At 34.9% G+C, this 12,886-nt stretch overlaps 3 protein-coding genes across 4 annotated transcripts; 1 reads left to right on the top strand and 2 right to left on the bottom strand.

Annotated features, from left to right (window-relative positions):
* The first annotated feature begins 726 nt into the window (after positions 1-726).
* On the top strand, positions 727-2,787 carry CYP78A5 (cytochrome P450, family 78, subfamily A, polypeptide 5). Its single transcript, XM_088128232.1, has 2 exons — positions 727-1,736; positions 1,858-2,787. The coding sequence occupies exons 1-2, from the start codon at positions 771-773 to the stop codon at positions 2,476-2,478; spliced, it is 1,587 nt and encodes a 528-aa protein (XP_087984358.1). The 5' UTR covers positions 727-770; the 3' UTR covers positions 2,479-2,787.
* A 4,071-nt stretch (positions 2,788-6,858) lies between these two features.
* LOC111005196 (ATPase E1) lies at positions 6,859-9,168 on the bottom strand. Of its 2 annotated transcripts, XM_022276623.2 has the most exons (3): positions 8,823-9,168; positions 7,295-7,513; positions 6,859-7,176 (listed from the first exon to the last, which is right to left on the bottom strand). In XM_022276623.2, the coding sequence occupies exons 1-2, from the start codon at positions 9,124-9,126 to the stop codon at positions 7,299-7,301; spliced, it is 519 nt and encodes a 172-aa protein (XP_022132315.1). In that variant the 5' UTR covers positions 9,127-9,168; the 3' UTR covers positions 6,859-7,176; positions 7,295-7,298. The 2 variants fall into 2 exon arrangements, with proteins under 2 accessions (XP_022132315.1, XP_022132314.1); XM_022276622.2 differs by having other exon boundaries at positions 6,859-7,513.
* A 993-nt stretch (positions 9,169-10,161) lies between these two features.
* LOC111004609 (cytochrome b5) lies at positions 10,162-12,274 on the bottom strand. The gene is made up of 3 exons (XM_022275675.2): positions 12,115-12,274; positions 10,773-10,839; positions 10,162-10,695 (listed from the first exon to the last, which is right to left on the bottom strand). Exons 1-3 carry the CDS (start codon positions 12,199-12,201, stop codon positions 10,454-10,456), a joined length of 396 nt encoding a protein of 131 aa, XP_022131367.1. The 5' UTR covers positions 12,202-12,274; the 3' UTR covers positions 10,162-10,453.
* Between the last annotated feature and the right edge of the window lie 612 nt (positions 12,275-12,886).

Below are 12,886 nucleotides of genomic sequence, written 5' to 3'. Positions count from 1 at the left end.
AAACCAAGCCAAAACTATATTGGTTAAGAATATGTATAAAAGAATTAAATATATCATAGTCTATCTGCTAAGTTTAATAAATTGTAATTGCTATAACAAGTAAAACTATTTCTCTTTTTTCGACTTCTATATGTTTTCCGATAAGATCTTAAAAGTTCACAAGCAAAGCTTCATCATTTTTTATATTAAAGTGATTAAACATGTAAATATTCATAACCCATCATTTCTATAACAAATATTTTTTTTAAAAAAGAAAAAACAACGACGACAACTCAACTAGCATGAATTTCATAATTTTAAAATTTTGTAATAAATTGCATTAATCAAATGTGCAGAAAATGGGTCAAATATTTGGAATTCAGGGGAGTTCTAGATTTTTCCATATTTATGTAAGTATGAATTTTTGAAAAAAAGGAGAAAAAAGAAACACCTGAATTGGTTGACGTACAGACGTGGTCATTATTCCCCGAAATACCCTTTTAAAAATGAGGTGGAGAGATGGTGGTGGGTAGTGGGTGGGCCCTCCCGGCCCGAATCCGAATTCGAATCCGAATCCGAATCCGATTTTAACGGAAACGACACCCACGATCCCCTCCATGCAAAAACCCCTAGCGGGTAGCGGCTAGCCCCGCAATTATTTAACTTTTAACCACGGTCAATTTATTTTGTAACCATGGTTAAAATCCGTGTCTCTATTTAACCACTCCCCCCTCCTTCCGTCTCCTCCCGTCCCTCCATCTTCTTCGTCTTCCCCCCTTGGCGCCAAAACGATGTCGTCCCAAAATCTCCACAGCCTTCTCCTCCATTTTCCCCAATCTGCCATTCCCTCTCTCGAAGCTCTGCTTCTCGCCCTTCTTCTCGCCGCCGTTTTCGCCTTCTGGCTCCACCCCGGCGGCCTTGCCTGGGCCGTTTCCAAGTCCAAAACCGCCGCCGCCGCCGCCATCCCCGGCCCCTCCGGCCTCCCCTTCCTCGGCCTGCTCCACGTCTTCTCAATCCCGTCCCCTCACCGAGCCCTCGCGGATCTCGCCGAGCGGTTCAAGGCGCGCCCGTTGATGGCGTTCTCCGTGGGCCTCACGCGCTTCGTGATCTCCGGCCATCCGGACGTTGCGAAGGAGATTCTCAGCAGCGCTGCGTTCGCGGATCGGCCGGTGAAGGAGTCGGCTTACGAGCTTCTCTTCCACAGGGCCATGGGGTTCGCTCCCTACGGCGAGTACTGGCGGAGCCTGCGGCGGATATCGGCGACTTACATGTTTAGCCCTAGGAGAATCTCCGCGTTCGAGGGTTTTCGCCGGGAGGTTGGACGGAAAATGATGGGGGAGGTTGAGAACTCCATGATCGTGAAGGGGGAAGTTAGGGCTAGGGAGATTCTTCATTTTGGGTCTTTGAATAATGTGATGATGATGGTTTTTGGACGGTGTTATGATTTCCATGGTGGGGGTGATGGAACGGAGCTTGAGAAATTAGTGAGTGAAGGCTACGAGTTGCTCGGAATCTTCAACTGGAGTGATCATTTTCCGTTTCTGGGTTGGTTGGATTTACAAGGGGTGAGAAAGAGGTGTAGATGCTTGGCTTCTAAGGTAAATGTATTCGTCGGGAAAATCATCGATGAACATCGAATGAAGAGGAAAGTCAAAAAAAACGAAGAAGATGAACATAATAGAGATTTTGTTGATGTTCTTCTCGACTTGGGAGAAAATGACAAGCTCTCAGATTCTGACATGATAGCTGTTCTCTGGGTAGGTTTTTTATATTATTATTTTATTTAATAGAAACAGTTGATTCTCTTTTTAGGGTTTTGGTTCAACTTTTGTGTAACTTAATATAATAATAATTATCATTACGTTCCATCTTTTCTAGGAAATGATTTTTCGAGGTACAGACACTGTGGCCATTCTTCTTGAATGGATTCTAGCAAGAATGGTATTGCACCCAGAAATTCAAACGAGAGTCCAGGAAGAAATTGATTATGTGGTGGGAAAATCCAGAACCATTTCTGATTCCGACATTCCAAATCTTCCATTTCTCCAGTCTGTGGTGAAGGAGTGTTTAAGAATGCACCCGCCTGGTCCTCTCCTATCATGGGCCCGCCTGGCTGTCCACGACGTCCATGTTGGCCAAAGCTTCATCCCGGCTGGCACGACTGCAATGGTGAACATGTGGGCGATCACCCATGATGAGAGGGTTTGGGCGGAGCCAGAGAAGTTTGACCCGAATCGATTTATGGGGGAGGAGGTGAGTGTGATGGGGAGTGATCTGAGATTGGCTCCGTTTGGGGCAGGGAGAAGGGTCTGTCCAGGGAAAGCAATGGGGATGGCGACTGTGCAACTCTGGTTGGGGGAGCTACTCCAAACCTACAAATGGCTTCCTTCTTCTGAGGATGGCACTATTAATAAGGGGGTGGACTTGTCAGAATGCCTTAAACTCTCTCTGGAAATGAAAACTCCATTGGTTTGCAAAGCTATTCGTAGGGTTGGTTGAAGATAAGAATGAATAAAGTAGCGGAGGCAGAAGGCTCCATTTGTCCATTGGTAATGGCAGGAGGACCAAGAAAATTGAGTTTTTTTTTTTCCTTTTTTGTTTTTGTTGAAGAAAAGAATAGAAGTTGTTCTAAGTGTTGTTGTAATGAGAAGATGAGTGTCTCTTATTGTGTGGTTGGTTAGGGTTTTAGGGTTAGTTTGAAAGACATGTGGTATCGAATTTCATGCTTCCTGTAAAAACCCTTTATTCTCTCTTTTATGTTTATGTTGTTGTTGGAAAGTCTATGAAATCAAGTTGATTCCTTCACTATATGCAAATTTCTAAGTAAGCAATAGCATTATAATGTGATTAGATTGAATTTAATAGTAGAACTTGATGTCTTTTTATGCTATTTTAGGGTTTTGGTTGTGATGATGCACAAATTAGGCTAATCTATAGACCAATAGTGTATTTTGAAGTCATGTTCATTTATATGTAATTATTAATTTTGTAGTCCATTAACTTTCATGGACTTTCTCTATTACTAGGAGTATTTTATGCAAAGTTTACTTAATCATATTACTGGTTAAAATATATAATCTTAACTAAACGAATGAAAGATCAAATCTCCACCAAATTTAAGATTGAATCTCTATGTTTTGGTATACTTTATTCTTGGTTCAAATTATTGTTAATTTTACATGCAAGTTCACAAGATTCACATTTTTTTTTAATAACATTCAAATTCAAATTCAAAAGAACCAGATCATGATTGGAAATTTAACCAAGATTTTCAATACCTAAATTAGTTGAAATGTAGGATTTACTTTTTGTATTAAATTCTAGTTTAGAGTTTGATTGAAATCAAAGTGATAAAAATATAGTTCAATTAATAATAATAATAACAAAGCAGTTGATTTTGAAAAATAAAAATAACAAATAACAAATAAAAGAATAGAATGGATGGGAAGGAATGAGAAATGTTGGATTGAAGTGATTCCCAAACCAAACAATTAAAAGTGGAATTAGATTCTTATAGTAATTGCTTATATTATTATTATTTATTTATTTTATTTTTGGAATAAATCTTTGCCCCTTTAATTTCTGATACTTACACAGAATATATGTATGTTGATCCCACCTCTCTTTCCAATCATAAAAGAATAAGAATCCACTCTCCAAAACAAAATATATACATTATTCTAAAATTATTCAATTTCATCCCAACAAAGACATACATATATTCGTTATTTATAGTACTAAAAATCTTCCCTCGACCCATGGGAGACATGCAACTCTAATAATAAATAACATCTTCAAACAATATTTAATTAAGTAGCATCATACTCTATTTAGAAAATAATAATAATTATTAATATTATTGTTGTTCGTACCACCTAACTCTAGCTAGCTAACGTCTCATAAATCATCTCGGGTAAAAAATTTAGAATGAATAAGATATAAATATTAACCTTTTTTTCCCCTCTTTAGTGAAAAGGAATAGAACCTTTTTCCTCCCTCGGTAAAAACTTGGATGCAAATGATATTTCTTTACCATCAATTGATTCTCATCCCCCATTATAAATTATTCATAGCTACCCGTATATTTTTTTCCCCTTTTGTTTGATTCTCCTAGTATTCTAATCAATTCATTTATATATACACAATTTTACTCGATTTTGCTTCCGCTACCCTTTTAGTCATTTTCTCTTTTATACCTATCTTTTGACAGTATTTTATAGGCCTTTATTCTTTTCGAAAAATACTTGGAGACCTAACATGGTTTATAATTGTCAATTGGTTTTGAGAGGGAACCCATGAATGTTAATATGGTATGACATGGACTACTATGATCTCCTATTTTTTTATACAAATTTTCAAATCTGAACAAGATTTTGAAAAGAAAAAATGAATCCTTGACACAATATCTTCTCATAGTTTATCTTAGTGTAGTTGGATCTTGTGCAAAATATTCTATTGTTGCAAATATATTGTCACACGAAACAGTGGGCCAAGTGTAAAAGTATATGTACGTTTACTTTAATTCATTGCAATTAAGTTGATTTTATACTTTTCATGCGTTGGAAAGTAATGAAAGTTTGAAATAATTAAGTGGCTACTCTAGAATTTATAGACCATATATATAGGATATGAATCTATATTCTTCTTCATCCTCAATCATTACATAAGTGGTAAGTTGCTATTACACTCGTGTCTTTGAAGGCATGAAACCGATTTATTTCATTTTCTTTTAGTAGAAAAAAATAGAAGATGAGACTGTAACAAGGAGAAGTAACTTTCTTAGTAAATAGTCAAAAATTATTTCAAGTTCTGCAACCAATAAAATATGAGAGCGTGATCGCGATTGTGATTATAATCAGTCGTCCACTATCATAGCGAAGAACTATCATTCACTGATTGGCTATCCGTGCTTGTCAAAATCACTAATGCTTATTCCATTTTATTAATCACACTTGTTACCATTCAACAATATTACATCATACACTTACCAAGATTTAAGATAATCAAGCTCATACTTCATAGCACTTATTTTTGGTCAATTTAATTTACAAGTGTAATATTTGGCAACTTAATTTCCACTGAAAATACATTATTGAACATAAGGGAACTGTATAAATCGAATTAAAAGGAAAAAAGAAAAGCTTCATCTTCTGTTTGTCAAAGATTCTCCCTACTTTCTTAGTTACACTCAAAATTACTTTGCAATTTGGGAGGTTAAAAACTAAGTCATACCCAAATTTCTTATTTTTGGTCAACTATCTTTTTTTTTTCTTCTTTTCTTCTTCCAATAATGGTACAAGTGAAGTGGGGATCATAATTTTGAATAAAAATTTGCTGATTTGGGCATGATTTGATAGAGAGTAAATATAGAATAAGAAAATAGTTTAATAAAATAAAACGGAATGTACAAACCCGTTTTATAAACTATGATACTCTCTATTTATAGATCATCCCATATCAAAAAAGAGAGACCTATAAAGAATTGATTTGTGAAGTAGATAAAAAGATGTACAAATCTTAATGGCAAAATTTGAAAAGAAAAACAAAGATTATAACTTTTTTTCAAGTGTTTAAAGAATCATATCTTAAGTAGAAGCAAAAGTGAGTGACCCATTCAAGCCATGTTTCGTTGCTGCCGGCGGCTCATTATAATTATAATTATATTTATATATGTAAAGACAAACATATAATTTATGTATGGAAAAAAAAAAAGGGTTGTTCTTTTCTGGTGTTTTTTGGGCATCGAATATTCCAAATTTCTGAAATTATTAATTTTCTCTTTCTTTTCTTAAGATTAGAAAAGAAATTTGAAGTGGTTGGTCATAGTTTAATATCACGTGGATGCTTTGCTTAATTAGCTTTTGATGATTAAGAAACCATTTACTTGCATTCAAACATAATCTGATTTTATTCTTTCCAAATACACATTTTATTCTCTTGTAATAGAGACGTGTTTGGATGGTTTTTGCTTTTTAATTTTCAATCATATTCAATTCTCGAGTTTTTTTATAGGTTAAGACAAGACGTTTAGGTGACATGTTATTCGATATAAGTTTGATTGGTGCATTTTTTCCATCCTACCTAATAGTGAGGAAAAAAATATTGCTTCTTAAGAGAATGATATAACCTTTATAACTTGATCCTGAGCGATGAACTTAACTAAAAATGTGTTAAAACAAAAGCCTTTAATAAATTACGAGTAAAAAGATCCTAAAAGAACTCAAGATATATTTAATTCATAAGTTAGAGTTAAGTAATTTAACATTAAAATGTTGAGCACACATTTGGAATGTGAGTCGACATGTCCTATTCATGGACTTTGTAGATCACACAAACTTATATAAACTCAAAATATATTTAATTCATAAGTTAGAGTTAAGTAATTTAACATTAAAATGTTGAGCACACATTTGGAATGTGAGTCGACATGTCCTATTCATGGACTTTGTAGATCACACAAACTTATATAAACTCGAGTTTCTAAAACTCACATCTAGCATCACATGCTAGCTTCTATAAATCATAATTTCCCGTACCGAATATAAGTCACACAAATTCGTATTTCTATAATTAATTAATTGAGCAATTTTTTCCCTTAATATCCGTGTATACACCATACTTCGACTAATCACGAACCAACCACCTGACCCTACTATATTTGATTGATAAAGAAACTCGTAGGATATTTCGTTTTTATCTCTACAATTCAAATATAGATTATAAAAAGTTAGACTAATTAAAACCATAAGTCGAACATCCTAATCGAAAGCTACCTAGGACTTCCAATTTAAACCGAGTCTTCCCTCTGATCCAAATCTTGGATTTTCTTGTTTACAGGAAATTTGAAACCCAATATAATATCGAGATGTTAGTCAAATATTGAAATTCCAAGTTTAAAAACTTAAAATATATCTTAGTAATCATCTGAATCAAATTCTACAATATTGTCAACAGGGAAAAACAAATCTACTATAATGCATCCACAAAAGCTGGACTACCCTCTTGAACTTGGACTATAACTTGAATTCAGAAGTCAGAACATATTGTATCTAGGCATGGCTTCTCCTTCTAATCTGCATGCCTGTGAGCAAGAAAGGTTGCTGTCGCATTGAAAATTCCTACTTCTAGCCATTCTTCCAATAATATTACAACGAAGTTTCGAAAAAGGTAATCATTTTCCTGCTTATCAAACTATGCCTACAGAAAGAGAACAATTCGTAAGCTAACATACATCTTGGTCCTTGGCAGGTTTTCGATGTTCTCCCTCTCTCAATCTCACTTGAATCGGCACAAGCTCAATCTAAATGAAGTGTACCTCTTTAACTGTTCTGTCTTAAAACCTCAGCTTCAGCCTTGGCCATGGGATCATCCTTGGTGTCAATTTCGTCTTCTTTTTCCCCTTCCCGCTCCTGGGCTAGTTTCTTCCTATGAAGCTCCTCAGCAGCCTGCATAGCAGCTCGATTCTCGGCCTGAATGCGCTGCATTTCCTCCTCTTGTTGCTGCCTTTCAAACCATGTATCCGCATCCGCCCAAACTAGAGCATTGAATGATACCATTTATTCAGTTACAACAAGAAGAGGGGCGAACACACACACTTAGACCCATTTGCAAGATCACTAATCCGATGTAACTCAACCATACAAAATCATCTAGTGAAATAGGGAGGAGTATACAACAATCAAAGAGAATCAAACAAGGGTAATAAATTCTAGTAGGCAGAGAAGACCTTTATACCAATTAATAATTCATAATCACTATCGACAACATATATGTTCTGAATTCCAAGAAGTTGAGACAATCAGACTAGCCAGCCATTCAGTAATAAACATGCAGTAAAACCTTATTCACTCAATACTCAAACTTTTTCTAACAAAAGATGCAGAACAAGTAGTGATAATGCAGGAGGACGCGGGAAAATTGGGGAAAAAGAGAAACAAAAGAACAGTAAAGGAAATGGAAGAGAATACCAGCATGCAATTCAATTCTTTATTACATCAACTGAAGGAAATCACAAATCAGCAACCAAGGCAGGTGTTTTTTAGAACCTAAATTAGACCCAAAACGACTGCGTCCAAAGCCTAATATAATTTCGAAAACTTGTCTTGGGAAGACCTATCTCCTAAATTAACTGAAATATAAACCAAATATAACCATCATAACGCTTAAATAAGAATATGAGATACAAAAAATCAAAATGTTATGTAATGTTTGATTTCATAGCTGCAGTATAACTCTCCAGAGTTTGCTTTTACACATATGAACATATCGAAATCCATCGAAGTGCTAAGGATTCAACTAGGGAACGGAAAATATTTGAAAGGTACAAATCTTATTTTGGTCATCAACTTTCACATTAACCCAATTTTAGTTTTCATATAATTTAACTCTGCTCCCTTCTCTGAACTCTGCATAAAAACCCATTTCAGTCTTTGTTTTTAGACACCTGTAGAGCATCCGGATTTGTGCTTTATGATACATGTACTTGATCTATTATCGAATTTGAAAACGGTTGGTCTAGAATTATTATTACATAAACAAAACATTTGAAATTGTGAGAATGAAAATTGAACATTTAGAATATAAGTAACAAAACTAAATACATGGGAGCCTATAAACATCCACCAAAACAGCCAGCCATTGTCTATCAAATACAATGATTCCTATTACAAGCATAAATTTAGCACATAATCAACACTGGTTATCAAATACGCCTCGGAATTTTAGTACTGAACAAAGAGCACAAATTAAGAAGTAAAAGAGAAGATATAACACAAACGAAACTTCAGAAATACAGGGATTCAAATGAAGAAAATTATTAGGGTTTAAAGAATGGGGGAACTCACTAGGCTGGGCGGCCCATCCTTGTTCACCACCCTTGATACGTTCAGGGAGGGCGTAGTTGACAGTGAGGACGCGACCGTAGAGCTCAGCACCGTCCATATTATCCATGGCGGCGGATGCGTCTTCCTTTTCCAAGAAAGTGACGAAGCCGAAGGAACGGTGCTTCTGAGTGGCTTGATCCAATGGAGTCTTGACGTCTTTGATGTCGCCGAAGGGTATGAAGGCTGCGTGTAGAATTGACTCGTTCACCTCCTCCGCCAAACCACCGACGTACAGCGTGTTCTTCTGAACAGCTTGCTGCGCCATTAGAGGCGTTTCTTCAGATTCTTCGTCGTCTTCTTTTTCTCTGTAATTCTCTATTTTTGTTATTGTGTTTTGGGCCTTTTGGGCTTGTTGTGTTTCTGGGCTGCTCGAGGAAATTTTGGGCCTACACGATTTCTAGAACTTGTGGGCTATTTTCGTAATTTTTCGGCCTTTTACGTCTTTAAGGTCCGATTACAACATCAAAGAAATTTCAACGAACCTCGTTGCATCGTGTTTAAGTACTGATGAGGTTGACATCAGAGTTAAAAGGAAGATTTGAAGATGTTGGAACAATTTACTATAATTTGGTGCGAATTTTCTAAGGTAATTTAGAGTCAATTTCATTAAAGTTAAAGTCATGTAATTTAAAACAAGTCAAAGTAAAATCAAAGTCAAATACTCACCTCCCTCCTCAGGACCGAAATTTAATTTGCTCGTTCTTTCATTTATATAAGACTACATGTTAAGCTTTGCATGTTAGAGTCATCTAGGTAGTATTAATCATTAAGTAATTTGAATTACGAGTTTAGATACTAGTTTTTTATGCTCTTGATGATTTTTGATTTTTTGAGTTTATAATCTAAAGATGTTATTTGTCAGTAAGATTGTTAAATCTAATTCTCAAAATATCCCACAAAATAACCATTAGTAGGAGTGTTCTTTTGGATAAGTGGGAACTTTTACATAATGTTCGATAAACTGTTGAATAACATCAGTTATTATTATCAAAAAGCAATACAAAAATGAAATCATTCTCATAACAACTAAAACATATGTTATTTTTAATAGATCAAATAAAACATCTTATTTCTTAACTGAAATATAAAATTTATAAATCGAATAAATACTTTTTTGCATTAGTAATTTTATAAATAATTCAAGTGGTACAAAATTGCAATATGCTAATTATTTGCTCTATTTATTTTATTTTGGTCCCAAAAACTTTCAAATATTTAATTTTAATTCTTAAAACTTTTAAATTATTTATTTTGCCCACGAGTTCAAAACAATAATGCAAGAATTTACTAAAACCCCATATTTCAAACTAAAATAACTTTTTTTTTAAGTTCTGCTAATAATAATTTCTCAAGATCAAGCTACATGGTCCAATGAAACAATGGAAACAAAACACAGATCTACCAGTGAACTAACTGACCTGGGCTGCATCTTCTCAACAAGAACAAATTCTCTTCTACAGTACAAAGGAATCAAAACCCTATCACTGTCTGAAAATTTTGAAAGTTTCAAAATTTTTAAATTTTCTAAGAAGCAAAAATGTGCCAACTCTCTAACTGAACAAGCCAACAGCCTTAAAATTGCAGTGTTGCTATCATTTGTTGCGCAAGAATAACCAGCCAATTACCACAGAAATACCAAGCATTGCAACAGGAGCAGCCCAGTATTGCTTTGCCAAGCCCTGAACCCGAGCTGCATAATCGTCGAGTTGCTCCGTTTTGAGTTCTGGGATTGCTGAAGAAGATGCATCAAGCTCACCAATATAGAACTTCTGCATCAGTTCTCTTGCGTCTTTGCTATGGCCGGCATCTTCAAAGTCATCTGTGGCATCTCTGCCTTTGATGGGAAAAAAATAAGTCTATCAGTGTTCAAATTTTTAGGAGGGAATAATCCATAAGAAAGCACAAGAATACCAGTTGCTGCAAGAATAACATCATCTCCACCAGGATGCTCGTCCAAATATGACGTCAAATCGTATACCTAAAATATGATAGAACGTCATTTTAAAGAAATGTTGGAATGCATCGTCTCAAAAGAAAATAGGGTAGAAGATAACAAACATGATGGTTAGGCAAATATTATTGTTGATGAATTGAGTAATGGACCTGAATTTTATTATAATGTCAAAACAATGGACCATGCTGAGCTAGAAAAAATACGAGTGACAAAAAACAACTACTCCTTTCCAAACTCTAAAACCTTTATGAAAACAATTTTCAAACTTTTGACAAAATAGATGACATGATTGAAAATCTACGAAGAGAAATATAAAGAAAATGAGTATAAAAATTTCAGAAAGATTGTGGAAATAGACCATAGTCTCAAAGATGCAACTTAAACATCAATATAATCTCAAGAATTTCAAAGCAACAAATCATTGAAATCGTCACATCCAACAAGTTCAAAGATTCAAACACCAGTATAGAAAGTTCTAATATGATATTGAAACTTTTAGTCTTCTTTGAATTCATACTAGAACCCCTAACTTTTTCATTGTAATTTCTAGAACTTTGACGTGAGAATTAATTGAGCATTAAATCTATTGATCCGTGTGTGAGCCGTATGCTTGGGTTCTCTACGCCATCCTCCATTTTTCTTCTCATATTTCCTATCCAGTTATCTCCACTCTCCCCCCATAACATACAAAAGCCAAGCCATTAAACTGTCTCAGTTATCCACTCTTAAACAAATTCTAATGTTGTACTAGGAAAAAAACTCTTAAAAAAAGTTTATAAGTCAGACCTATATTGATAATATAATTGCTTAATCCTAAACAGGACTTAATTAGATTAATGTCTTAATCCTTAGCAATTACAATTATAACTATCATAATAACCAGTTGCCTAAATTCCAGATAACCCACAAATACCATCAAACAATAAGACTGTCTAATTATTTTCCCATCATCACAGTGACAAACTTAGCCCAATTTCAGCATCAGCTGAATGCTAATGCGAGTCAAACTATCACATCCCCACCCCATTCCCCCATCATCCACCCTAAAAAGTCGACCAACAGTACAAATTGGATTCATAAAAGTTAAATTAGATTAATCTGATGATTGAAGTTAGCGAACTCTTTCACAACAATTCCCTCCAGAATCAGATTGCATCACGTAGAATCACAAATACCACTGAAACGAGCATAACCCAAAAAGACCCAGAGAGTAAATTGCTCACGAATCATACAGCAAACAAATAAAGAGGACGAAGAACAGAACTGATATAAGACGACGAATATTAGCGAGGGACGTACCTTGCCATCGATAACAATCCAACAGTCGTCGTTGGAACTGTGGTGTGAGATTTCTTGAATCGAATATAGGTTCGAGATGCTCGGCATCGATCCCTTTTGGCGATTAGTTGACTAATCGCCTCTGCTGGTTGCTCGATGAGTCGGTCCCGTTGGGATATTTTCTAAACGAGTCGCTCACAAAATGTCAAGTTCTTTGGTGGGCTTTGTCTTGGGCCACGGCCATGCCTAAGCTGGCCCGTAATGCTACTTATCATTGGGCCTAGTCTGGAGACTAGCCCAATTAAACGTTGTCCAGATCTGTTCATCCAATTTCAGTTTTCTTCATTTTTTGTCAAATATTTTGAAAATATATTGTTTAATAATTGTCCAAGTGACATTGTTCAGCGGTAATTAGCACATATCTCTAACCAAAAGGGTGTGTGAGACCAAACATGTTATTTTTTAAACTTTAAGGATTAAATTAAAACTTAATTTAAAACTCAATTATAAAAAATGATGATTTTTAACACATACAACAAAGAGAAGTTAAGTCCAAACTTTATGGATTAAAAGTATATTTTACTTAAAAATAAGCAATATTGTTATAATTTGATCGATGACAATTTAAAAAGTAGACAACCTAATCCGATCAAAAGATTTTTTCTCTTCCTCCAATTTTTTTAAAGAATGCAACATTACAATGATGAGTTTGGAGCTTCAAACTATTTTTATAAATCAAAATTGATGTGAAGATATATATGAGCACATTTAGATTATAAATAAAAGATATTAC

This window comes from Momordica charantia (assembly GCF_013281855.1).
Source record: "Momordica charantia cultivar OHB3-1 chromosome 8 unlocalized genomic scaffold, Mcharantia_2.0 BLBB01000008.1, whole genome shotgun sequence".
Lineage (NCBI taxonomy): Eukaryota > Viridiplantae > Streptophyta > Magnoliopsida > Cucurbitales > Cucurbitaceae > Momordica > Momordica charantia.
Note: the sequence above shows the minus strand (reverse complement) of the source record. Positions and strands in the feature narration are given on the sequence as shown.

What these genes read in the sequence shown, in the direction of transcription:
- CYP78A5 (XM_088128232.1), top strand. Translation starts at nt 771, where the DNA reads ATGTCGTCCCAAAATCTCCACAGCCTTCTCCTCCATTTTCCCCAATCT. An exon ending in ACATGATAGCTGTTCTCTGG is followed by an intron (nt 1,737 to 1,857) that starts GTAGGTTTTTTA and finishes CATCTTTTCTAG; the next exon opens with GAAATGATTTTTCGAGGTAC.
- LOC111005196 (XM_022276622.2), bottom strand. Translation starts at nt 9,126, where the DNA reads ATGGCGCAGCAAGCTGTTCAGAAGAACACGCTGTACGTCGGTGGTTTG. An exon ending in AGGATGGGCCGCCCAGCCTA is followed by an intron (nt 7,514 to 8,822) that starts GTGAGTTCCCCC and finishes TCAATGCTCTAG; the next exon opens with TTTGGGCGGATGCGGATACA.
- LOC111004609 (XM_022275675.2), bottom strand. Translation starts at nt 12,201, where the DNA reads ATGCCGAGCATCTCGAACCTATATTCGATTCAAGAAATCTCACACCAC. An exon ending in GGATTGTTATCGATGGCAAG is followed by an intron (nt 10,840 to 12,114) that starts GTACGTCCCTCG and finishes ATCATATTTTAG; the next exon opens with GTATACGATTTGACGTCATA. An exon ending in TGTTATTCTTGCAGCAACTG is followed by an intron (nt 10,696 to 10,772) that starts GTATTCTTGTGC and finishes TTCCCATCAAAG; the next exon opens with GCAGAGATGCCACAGATGAC.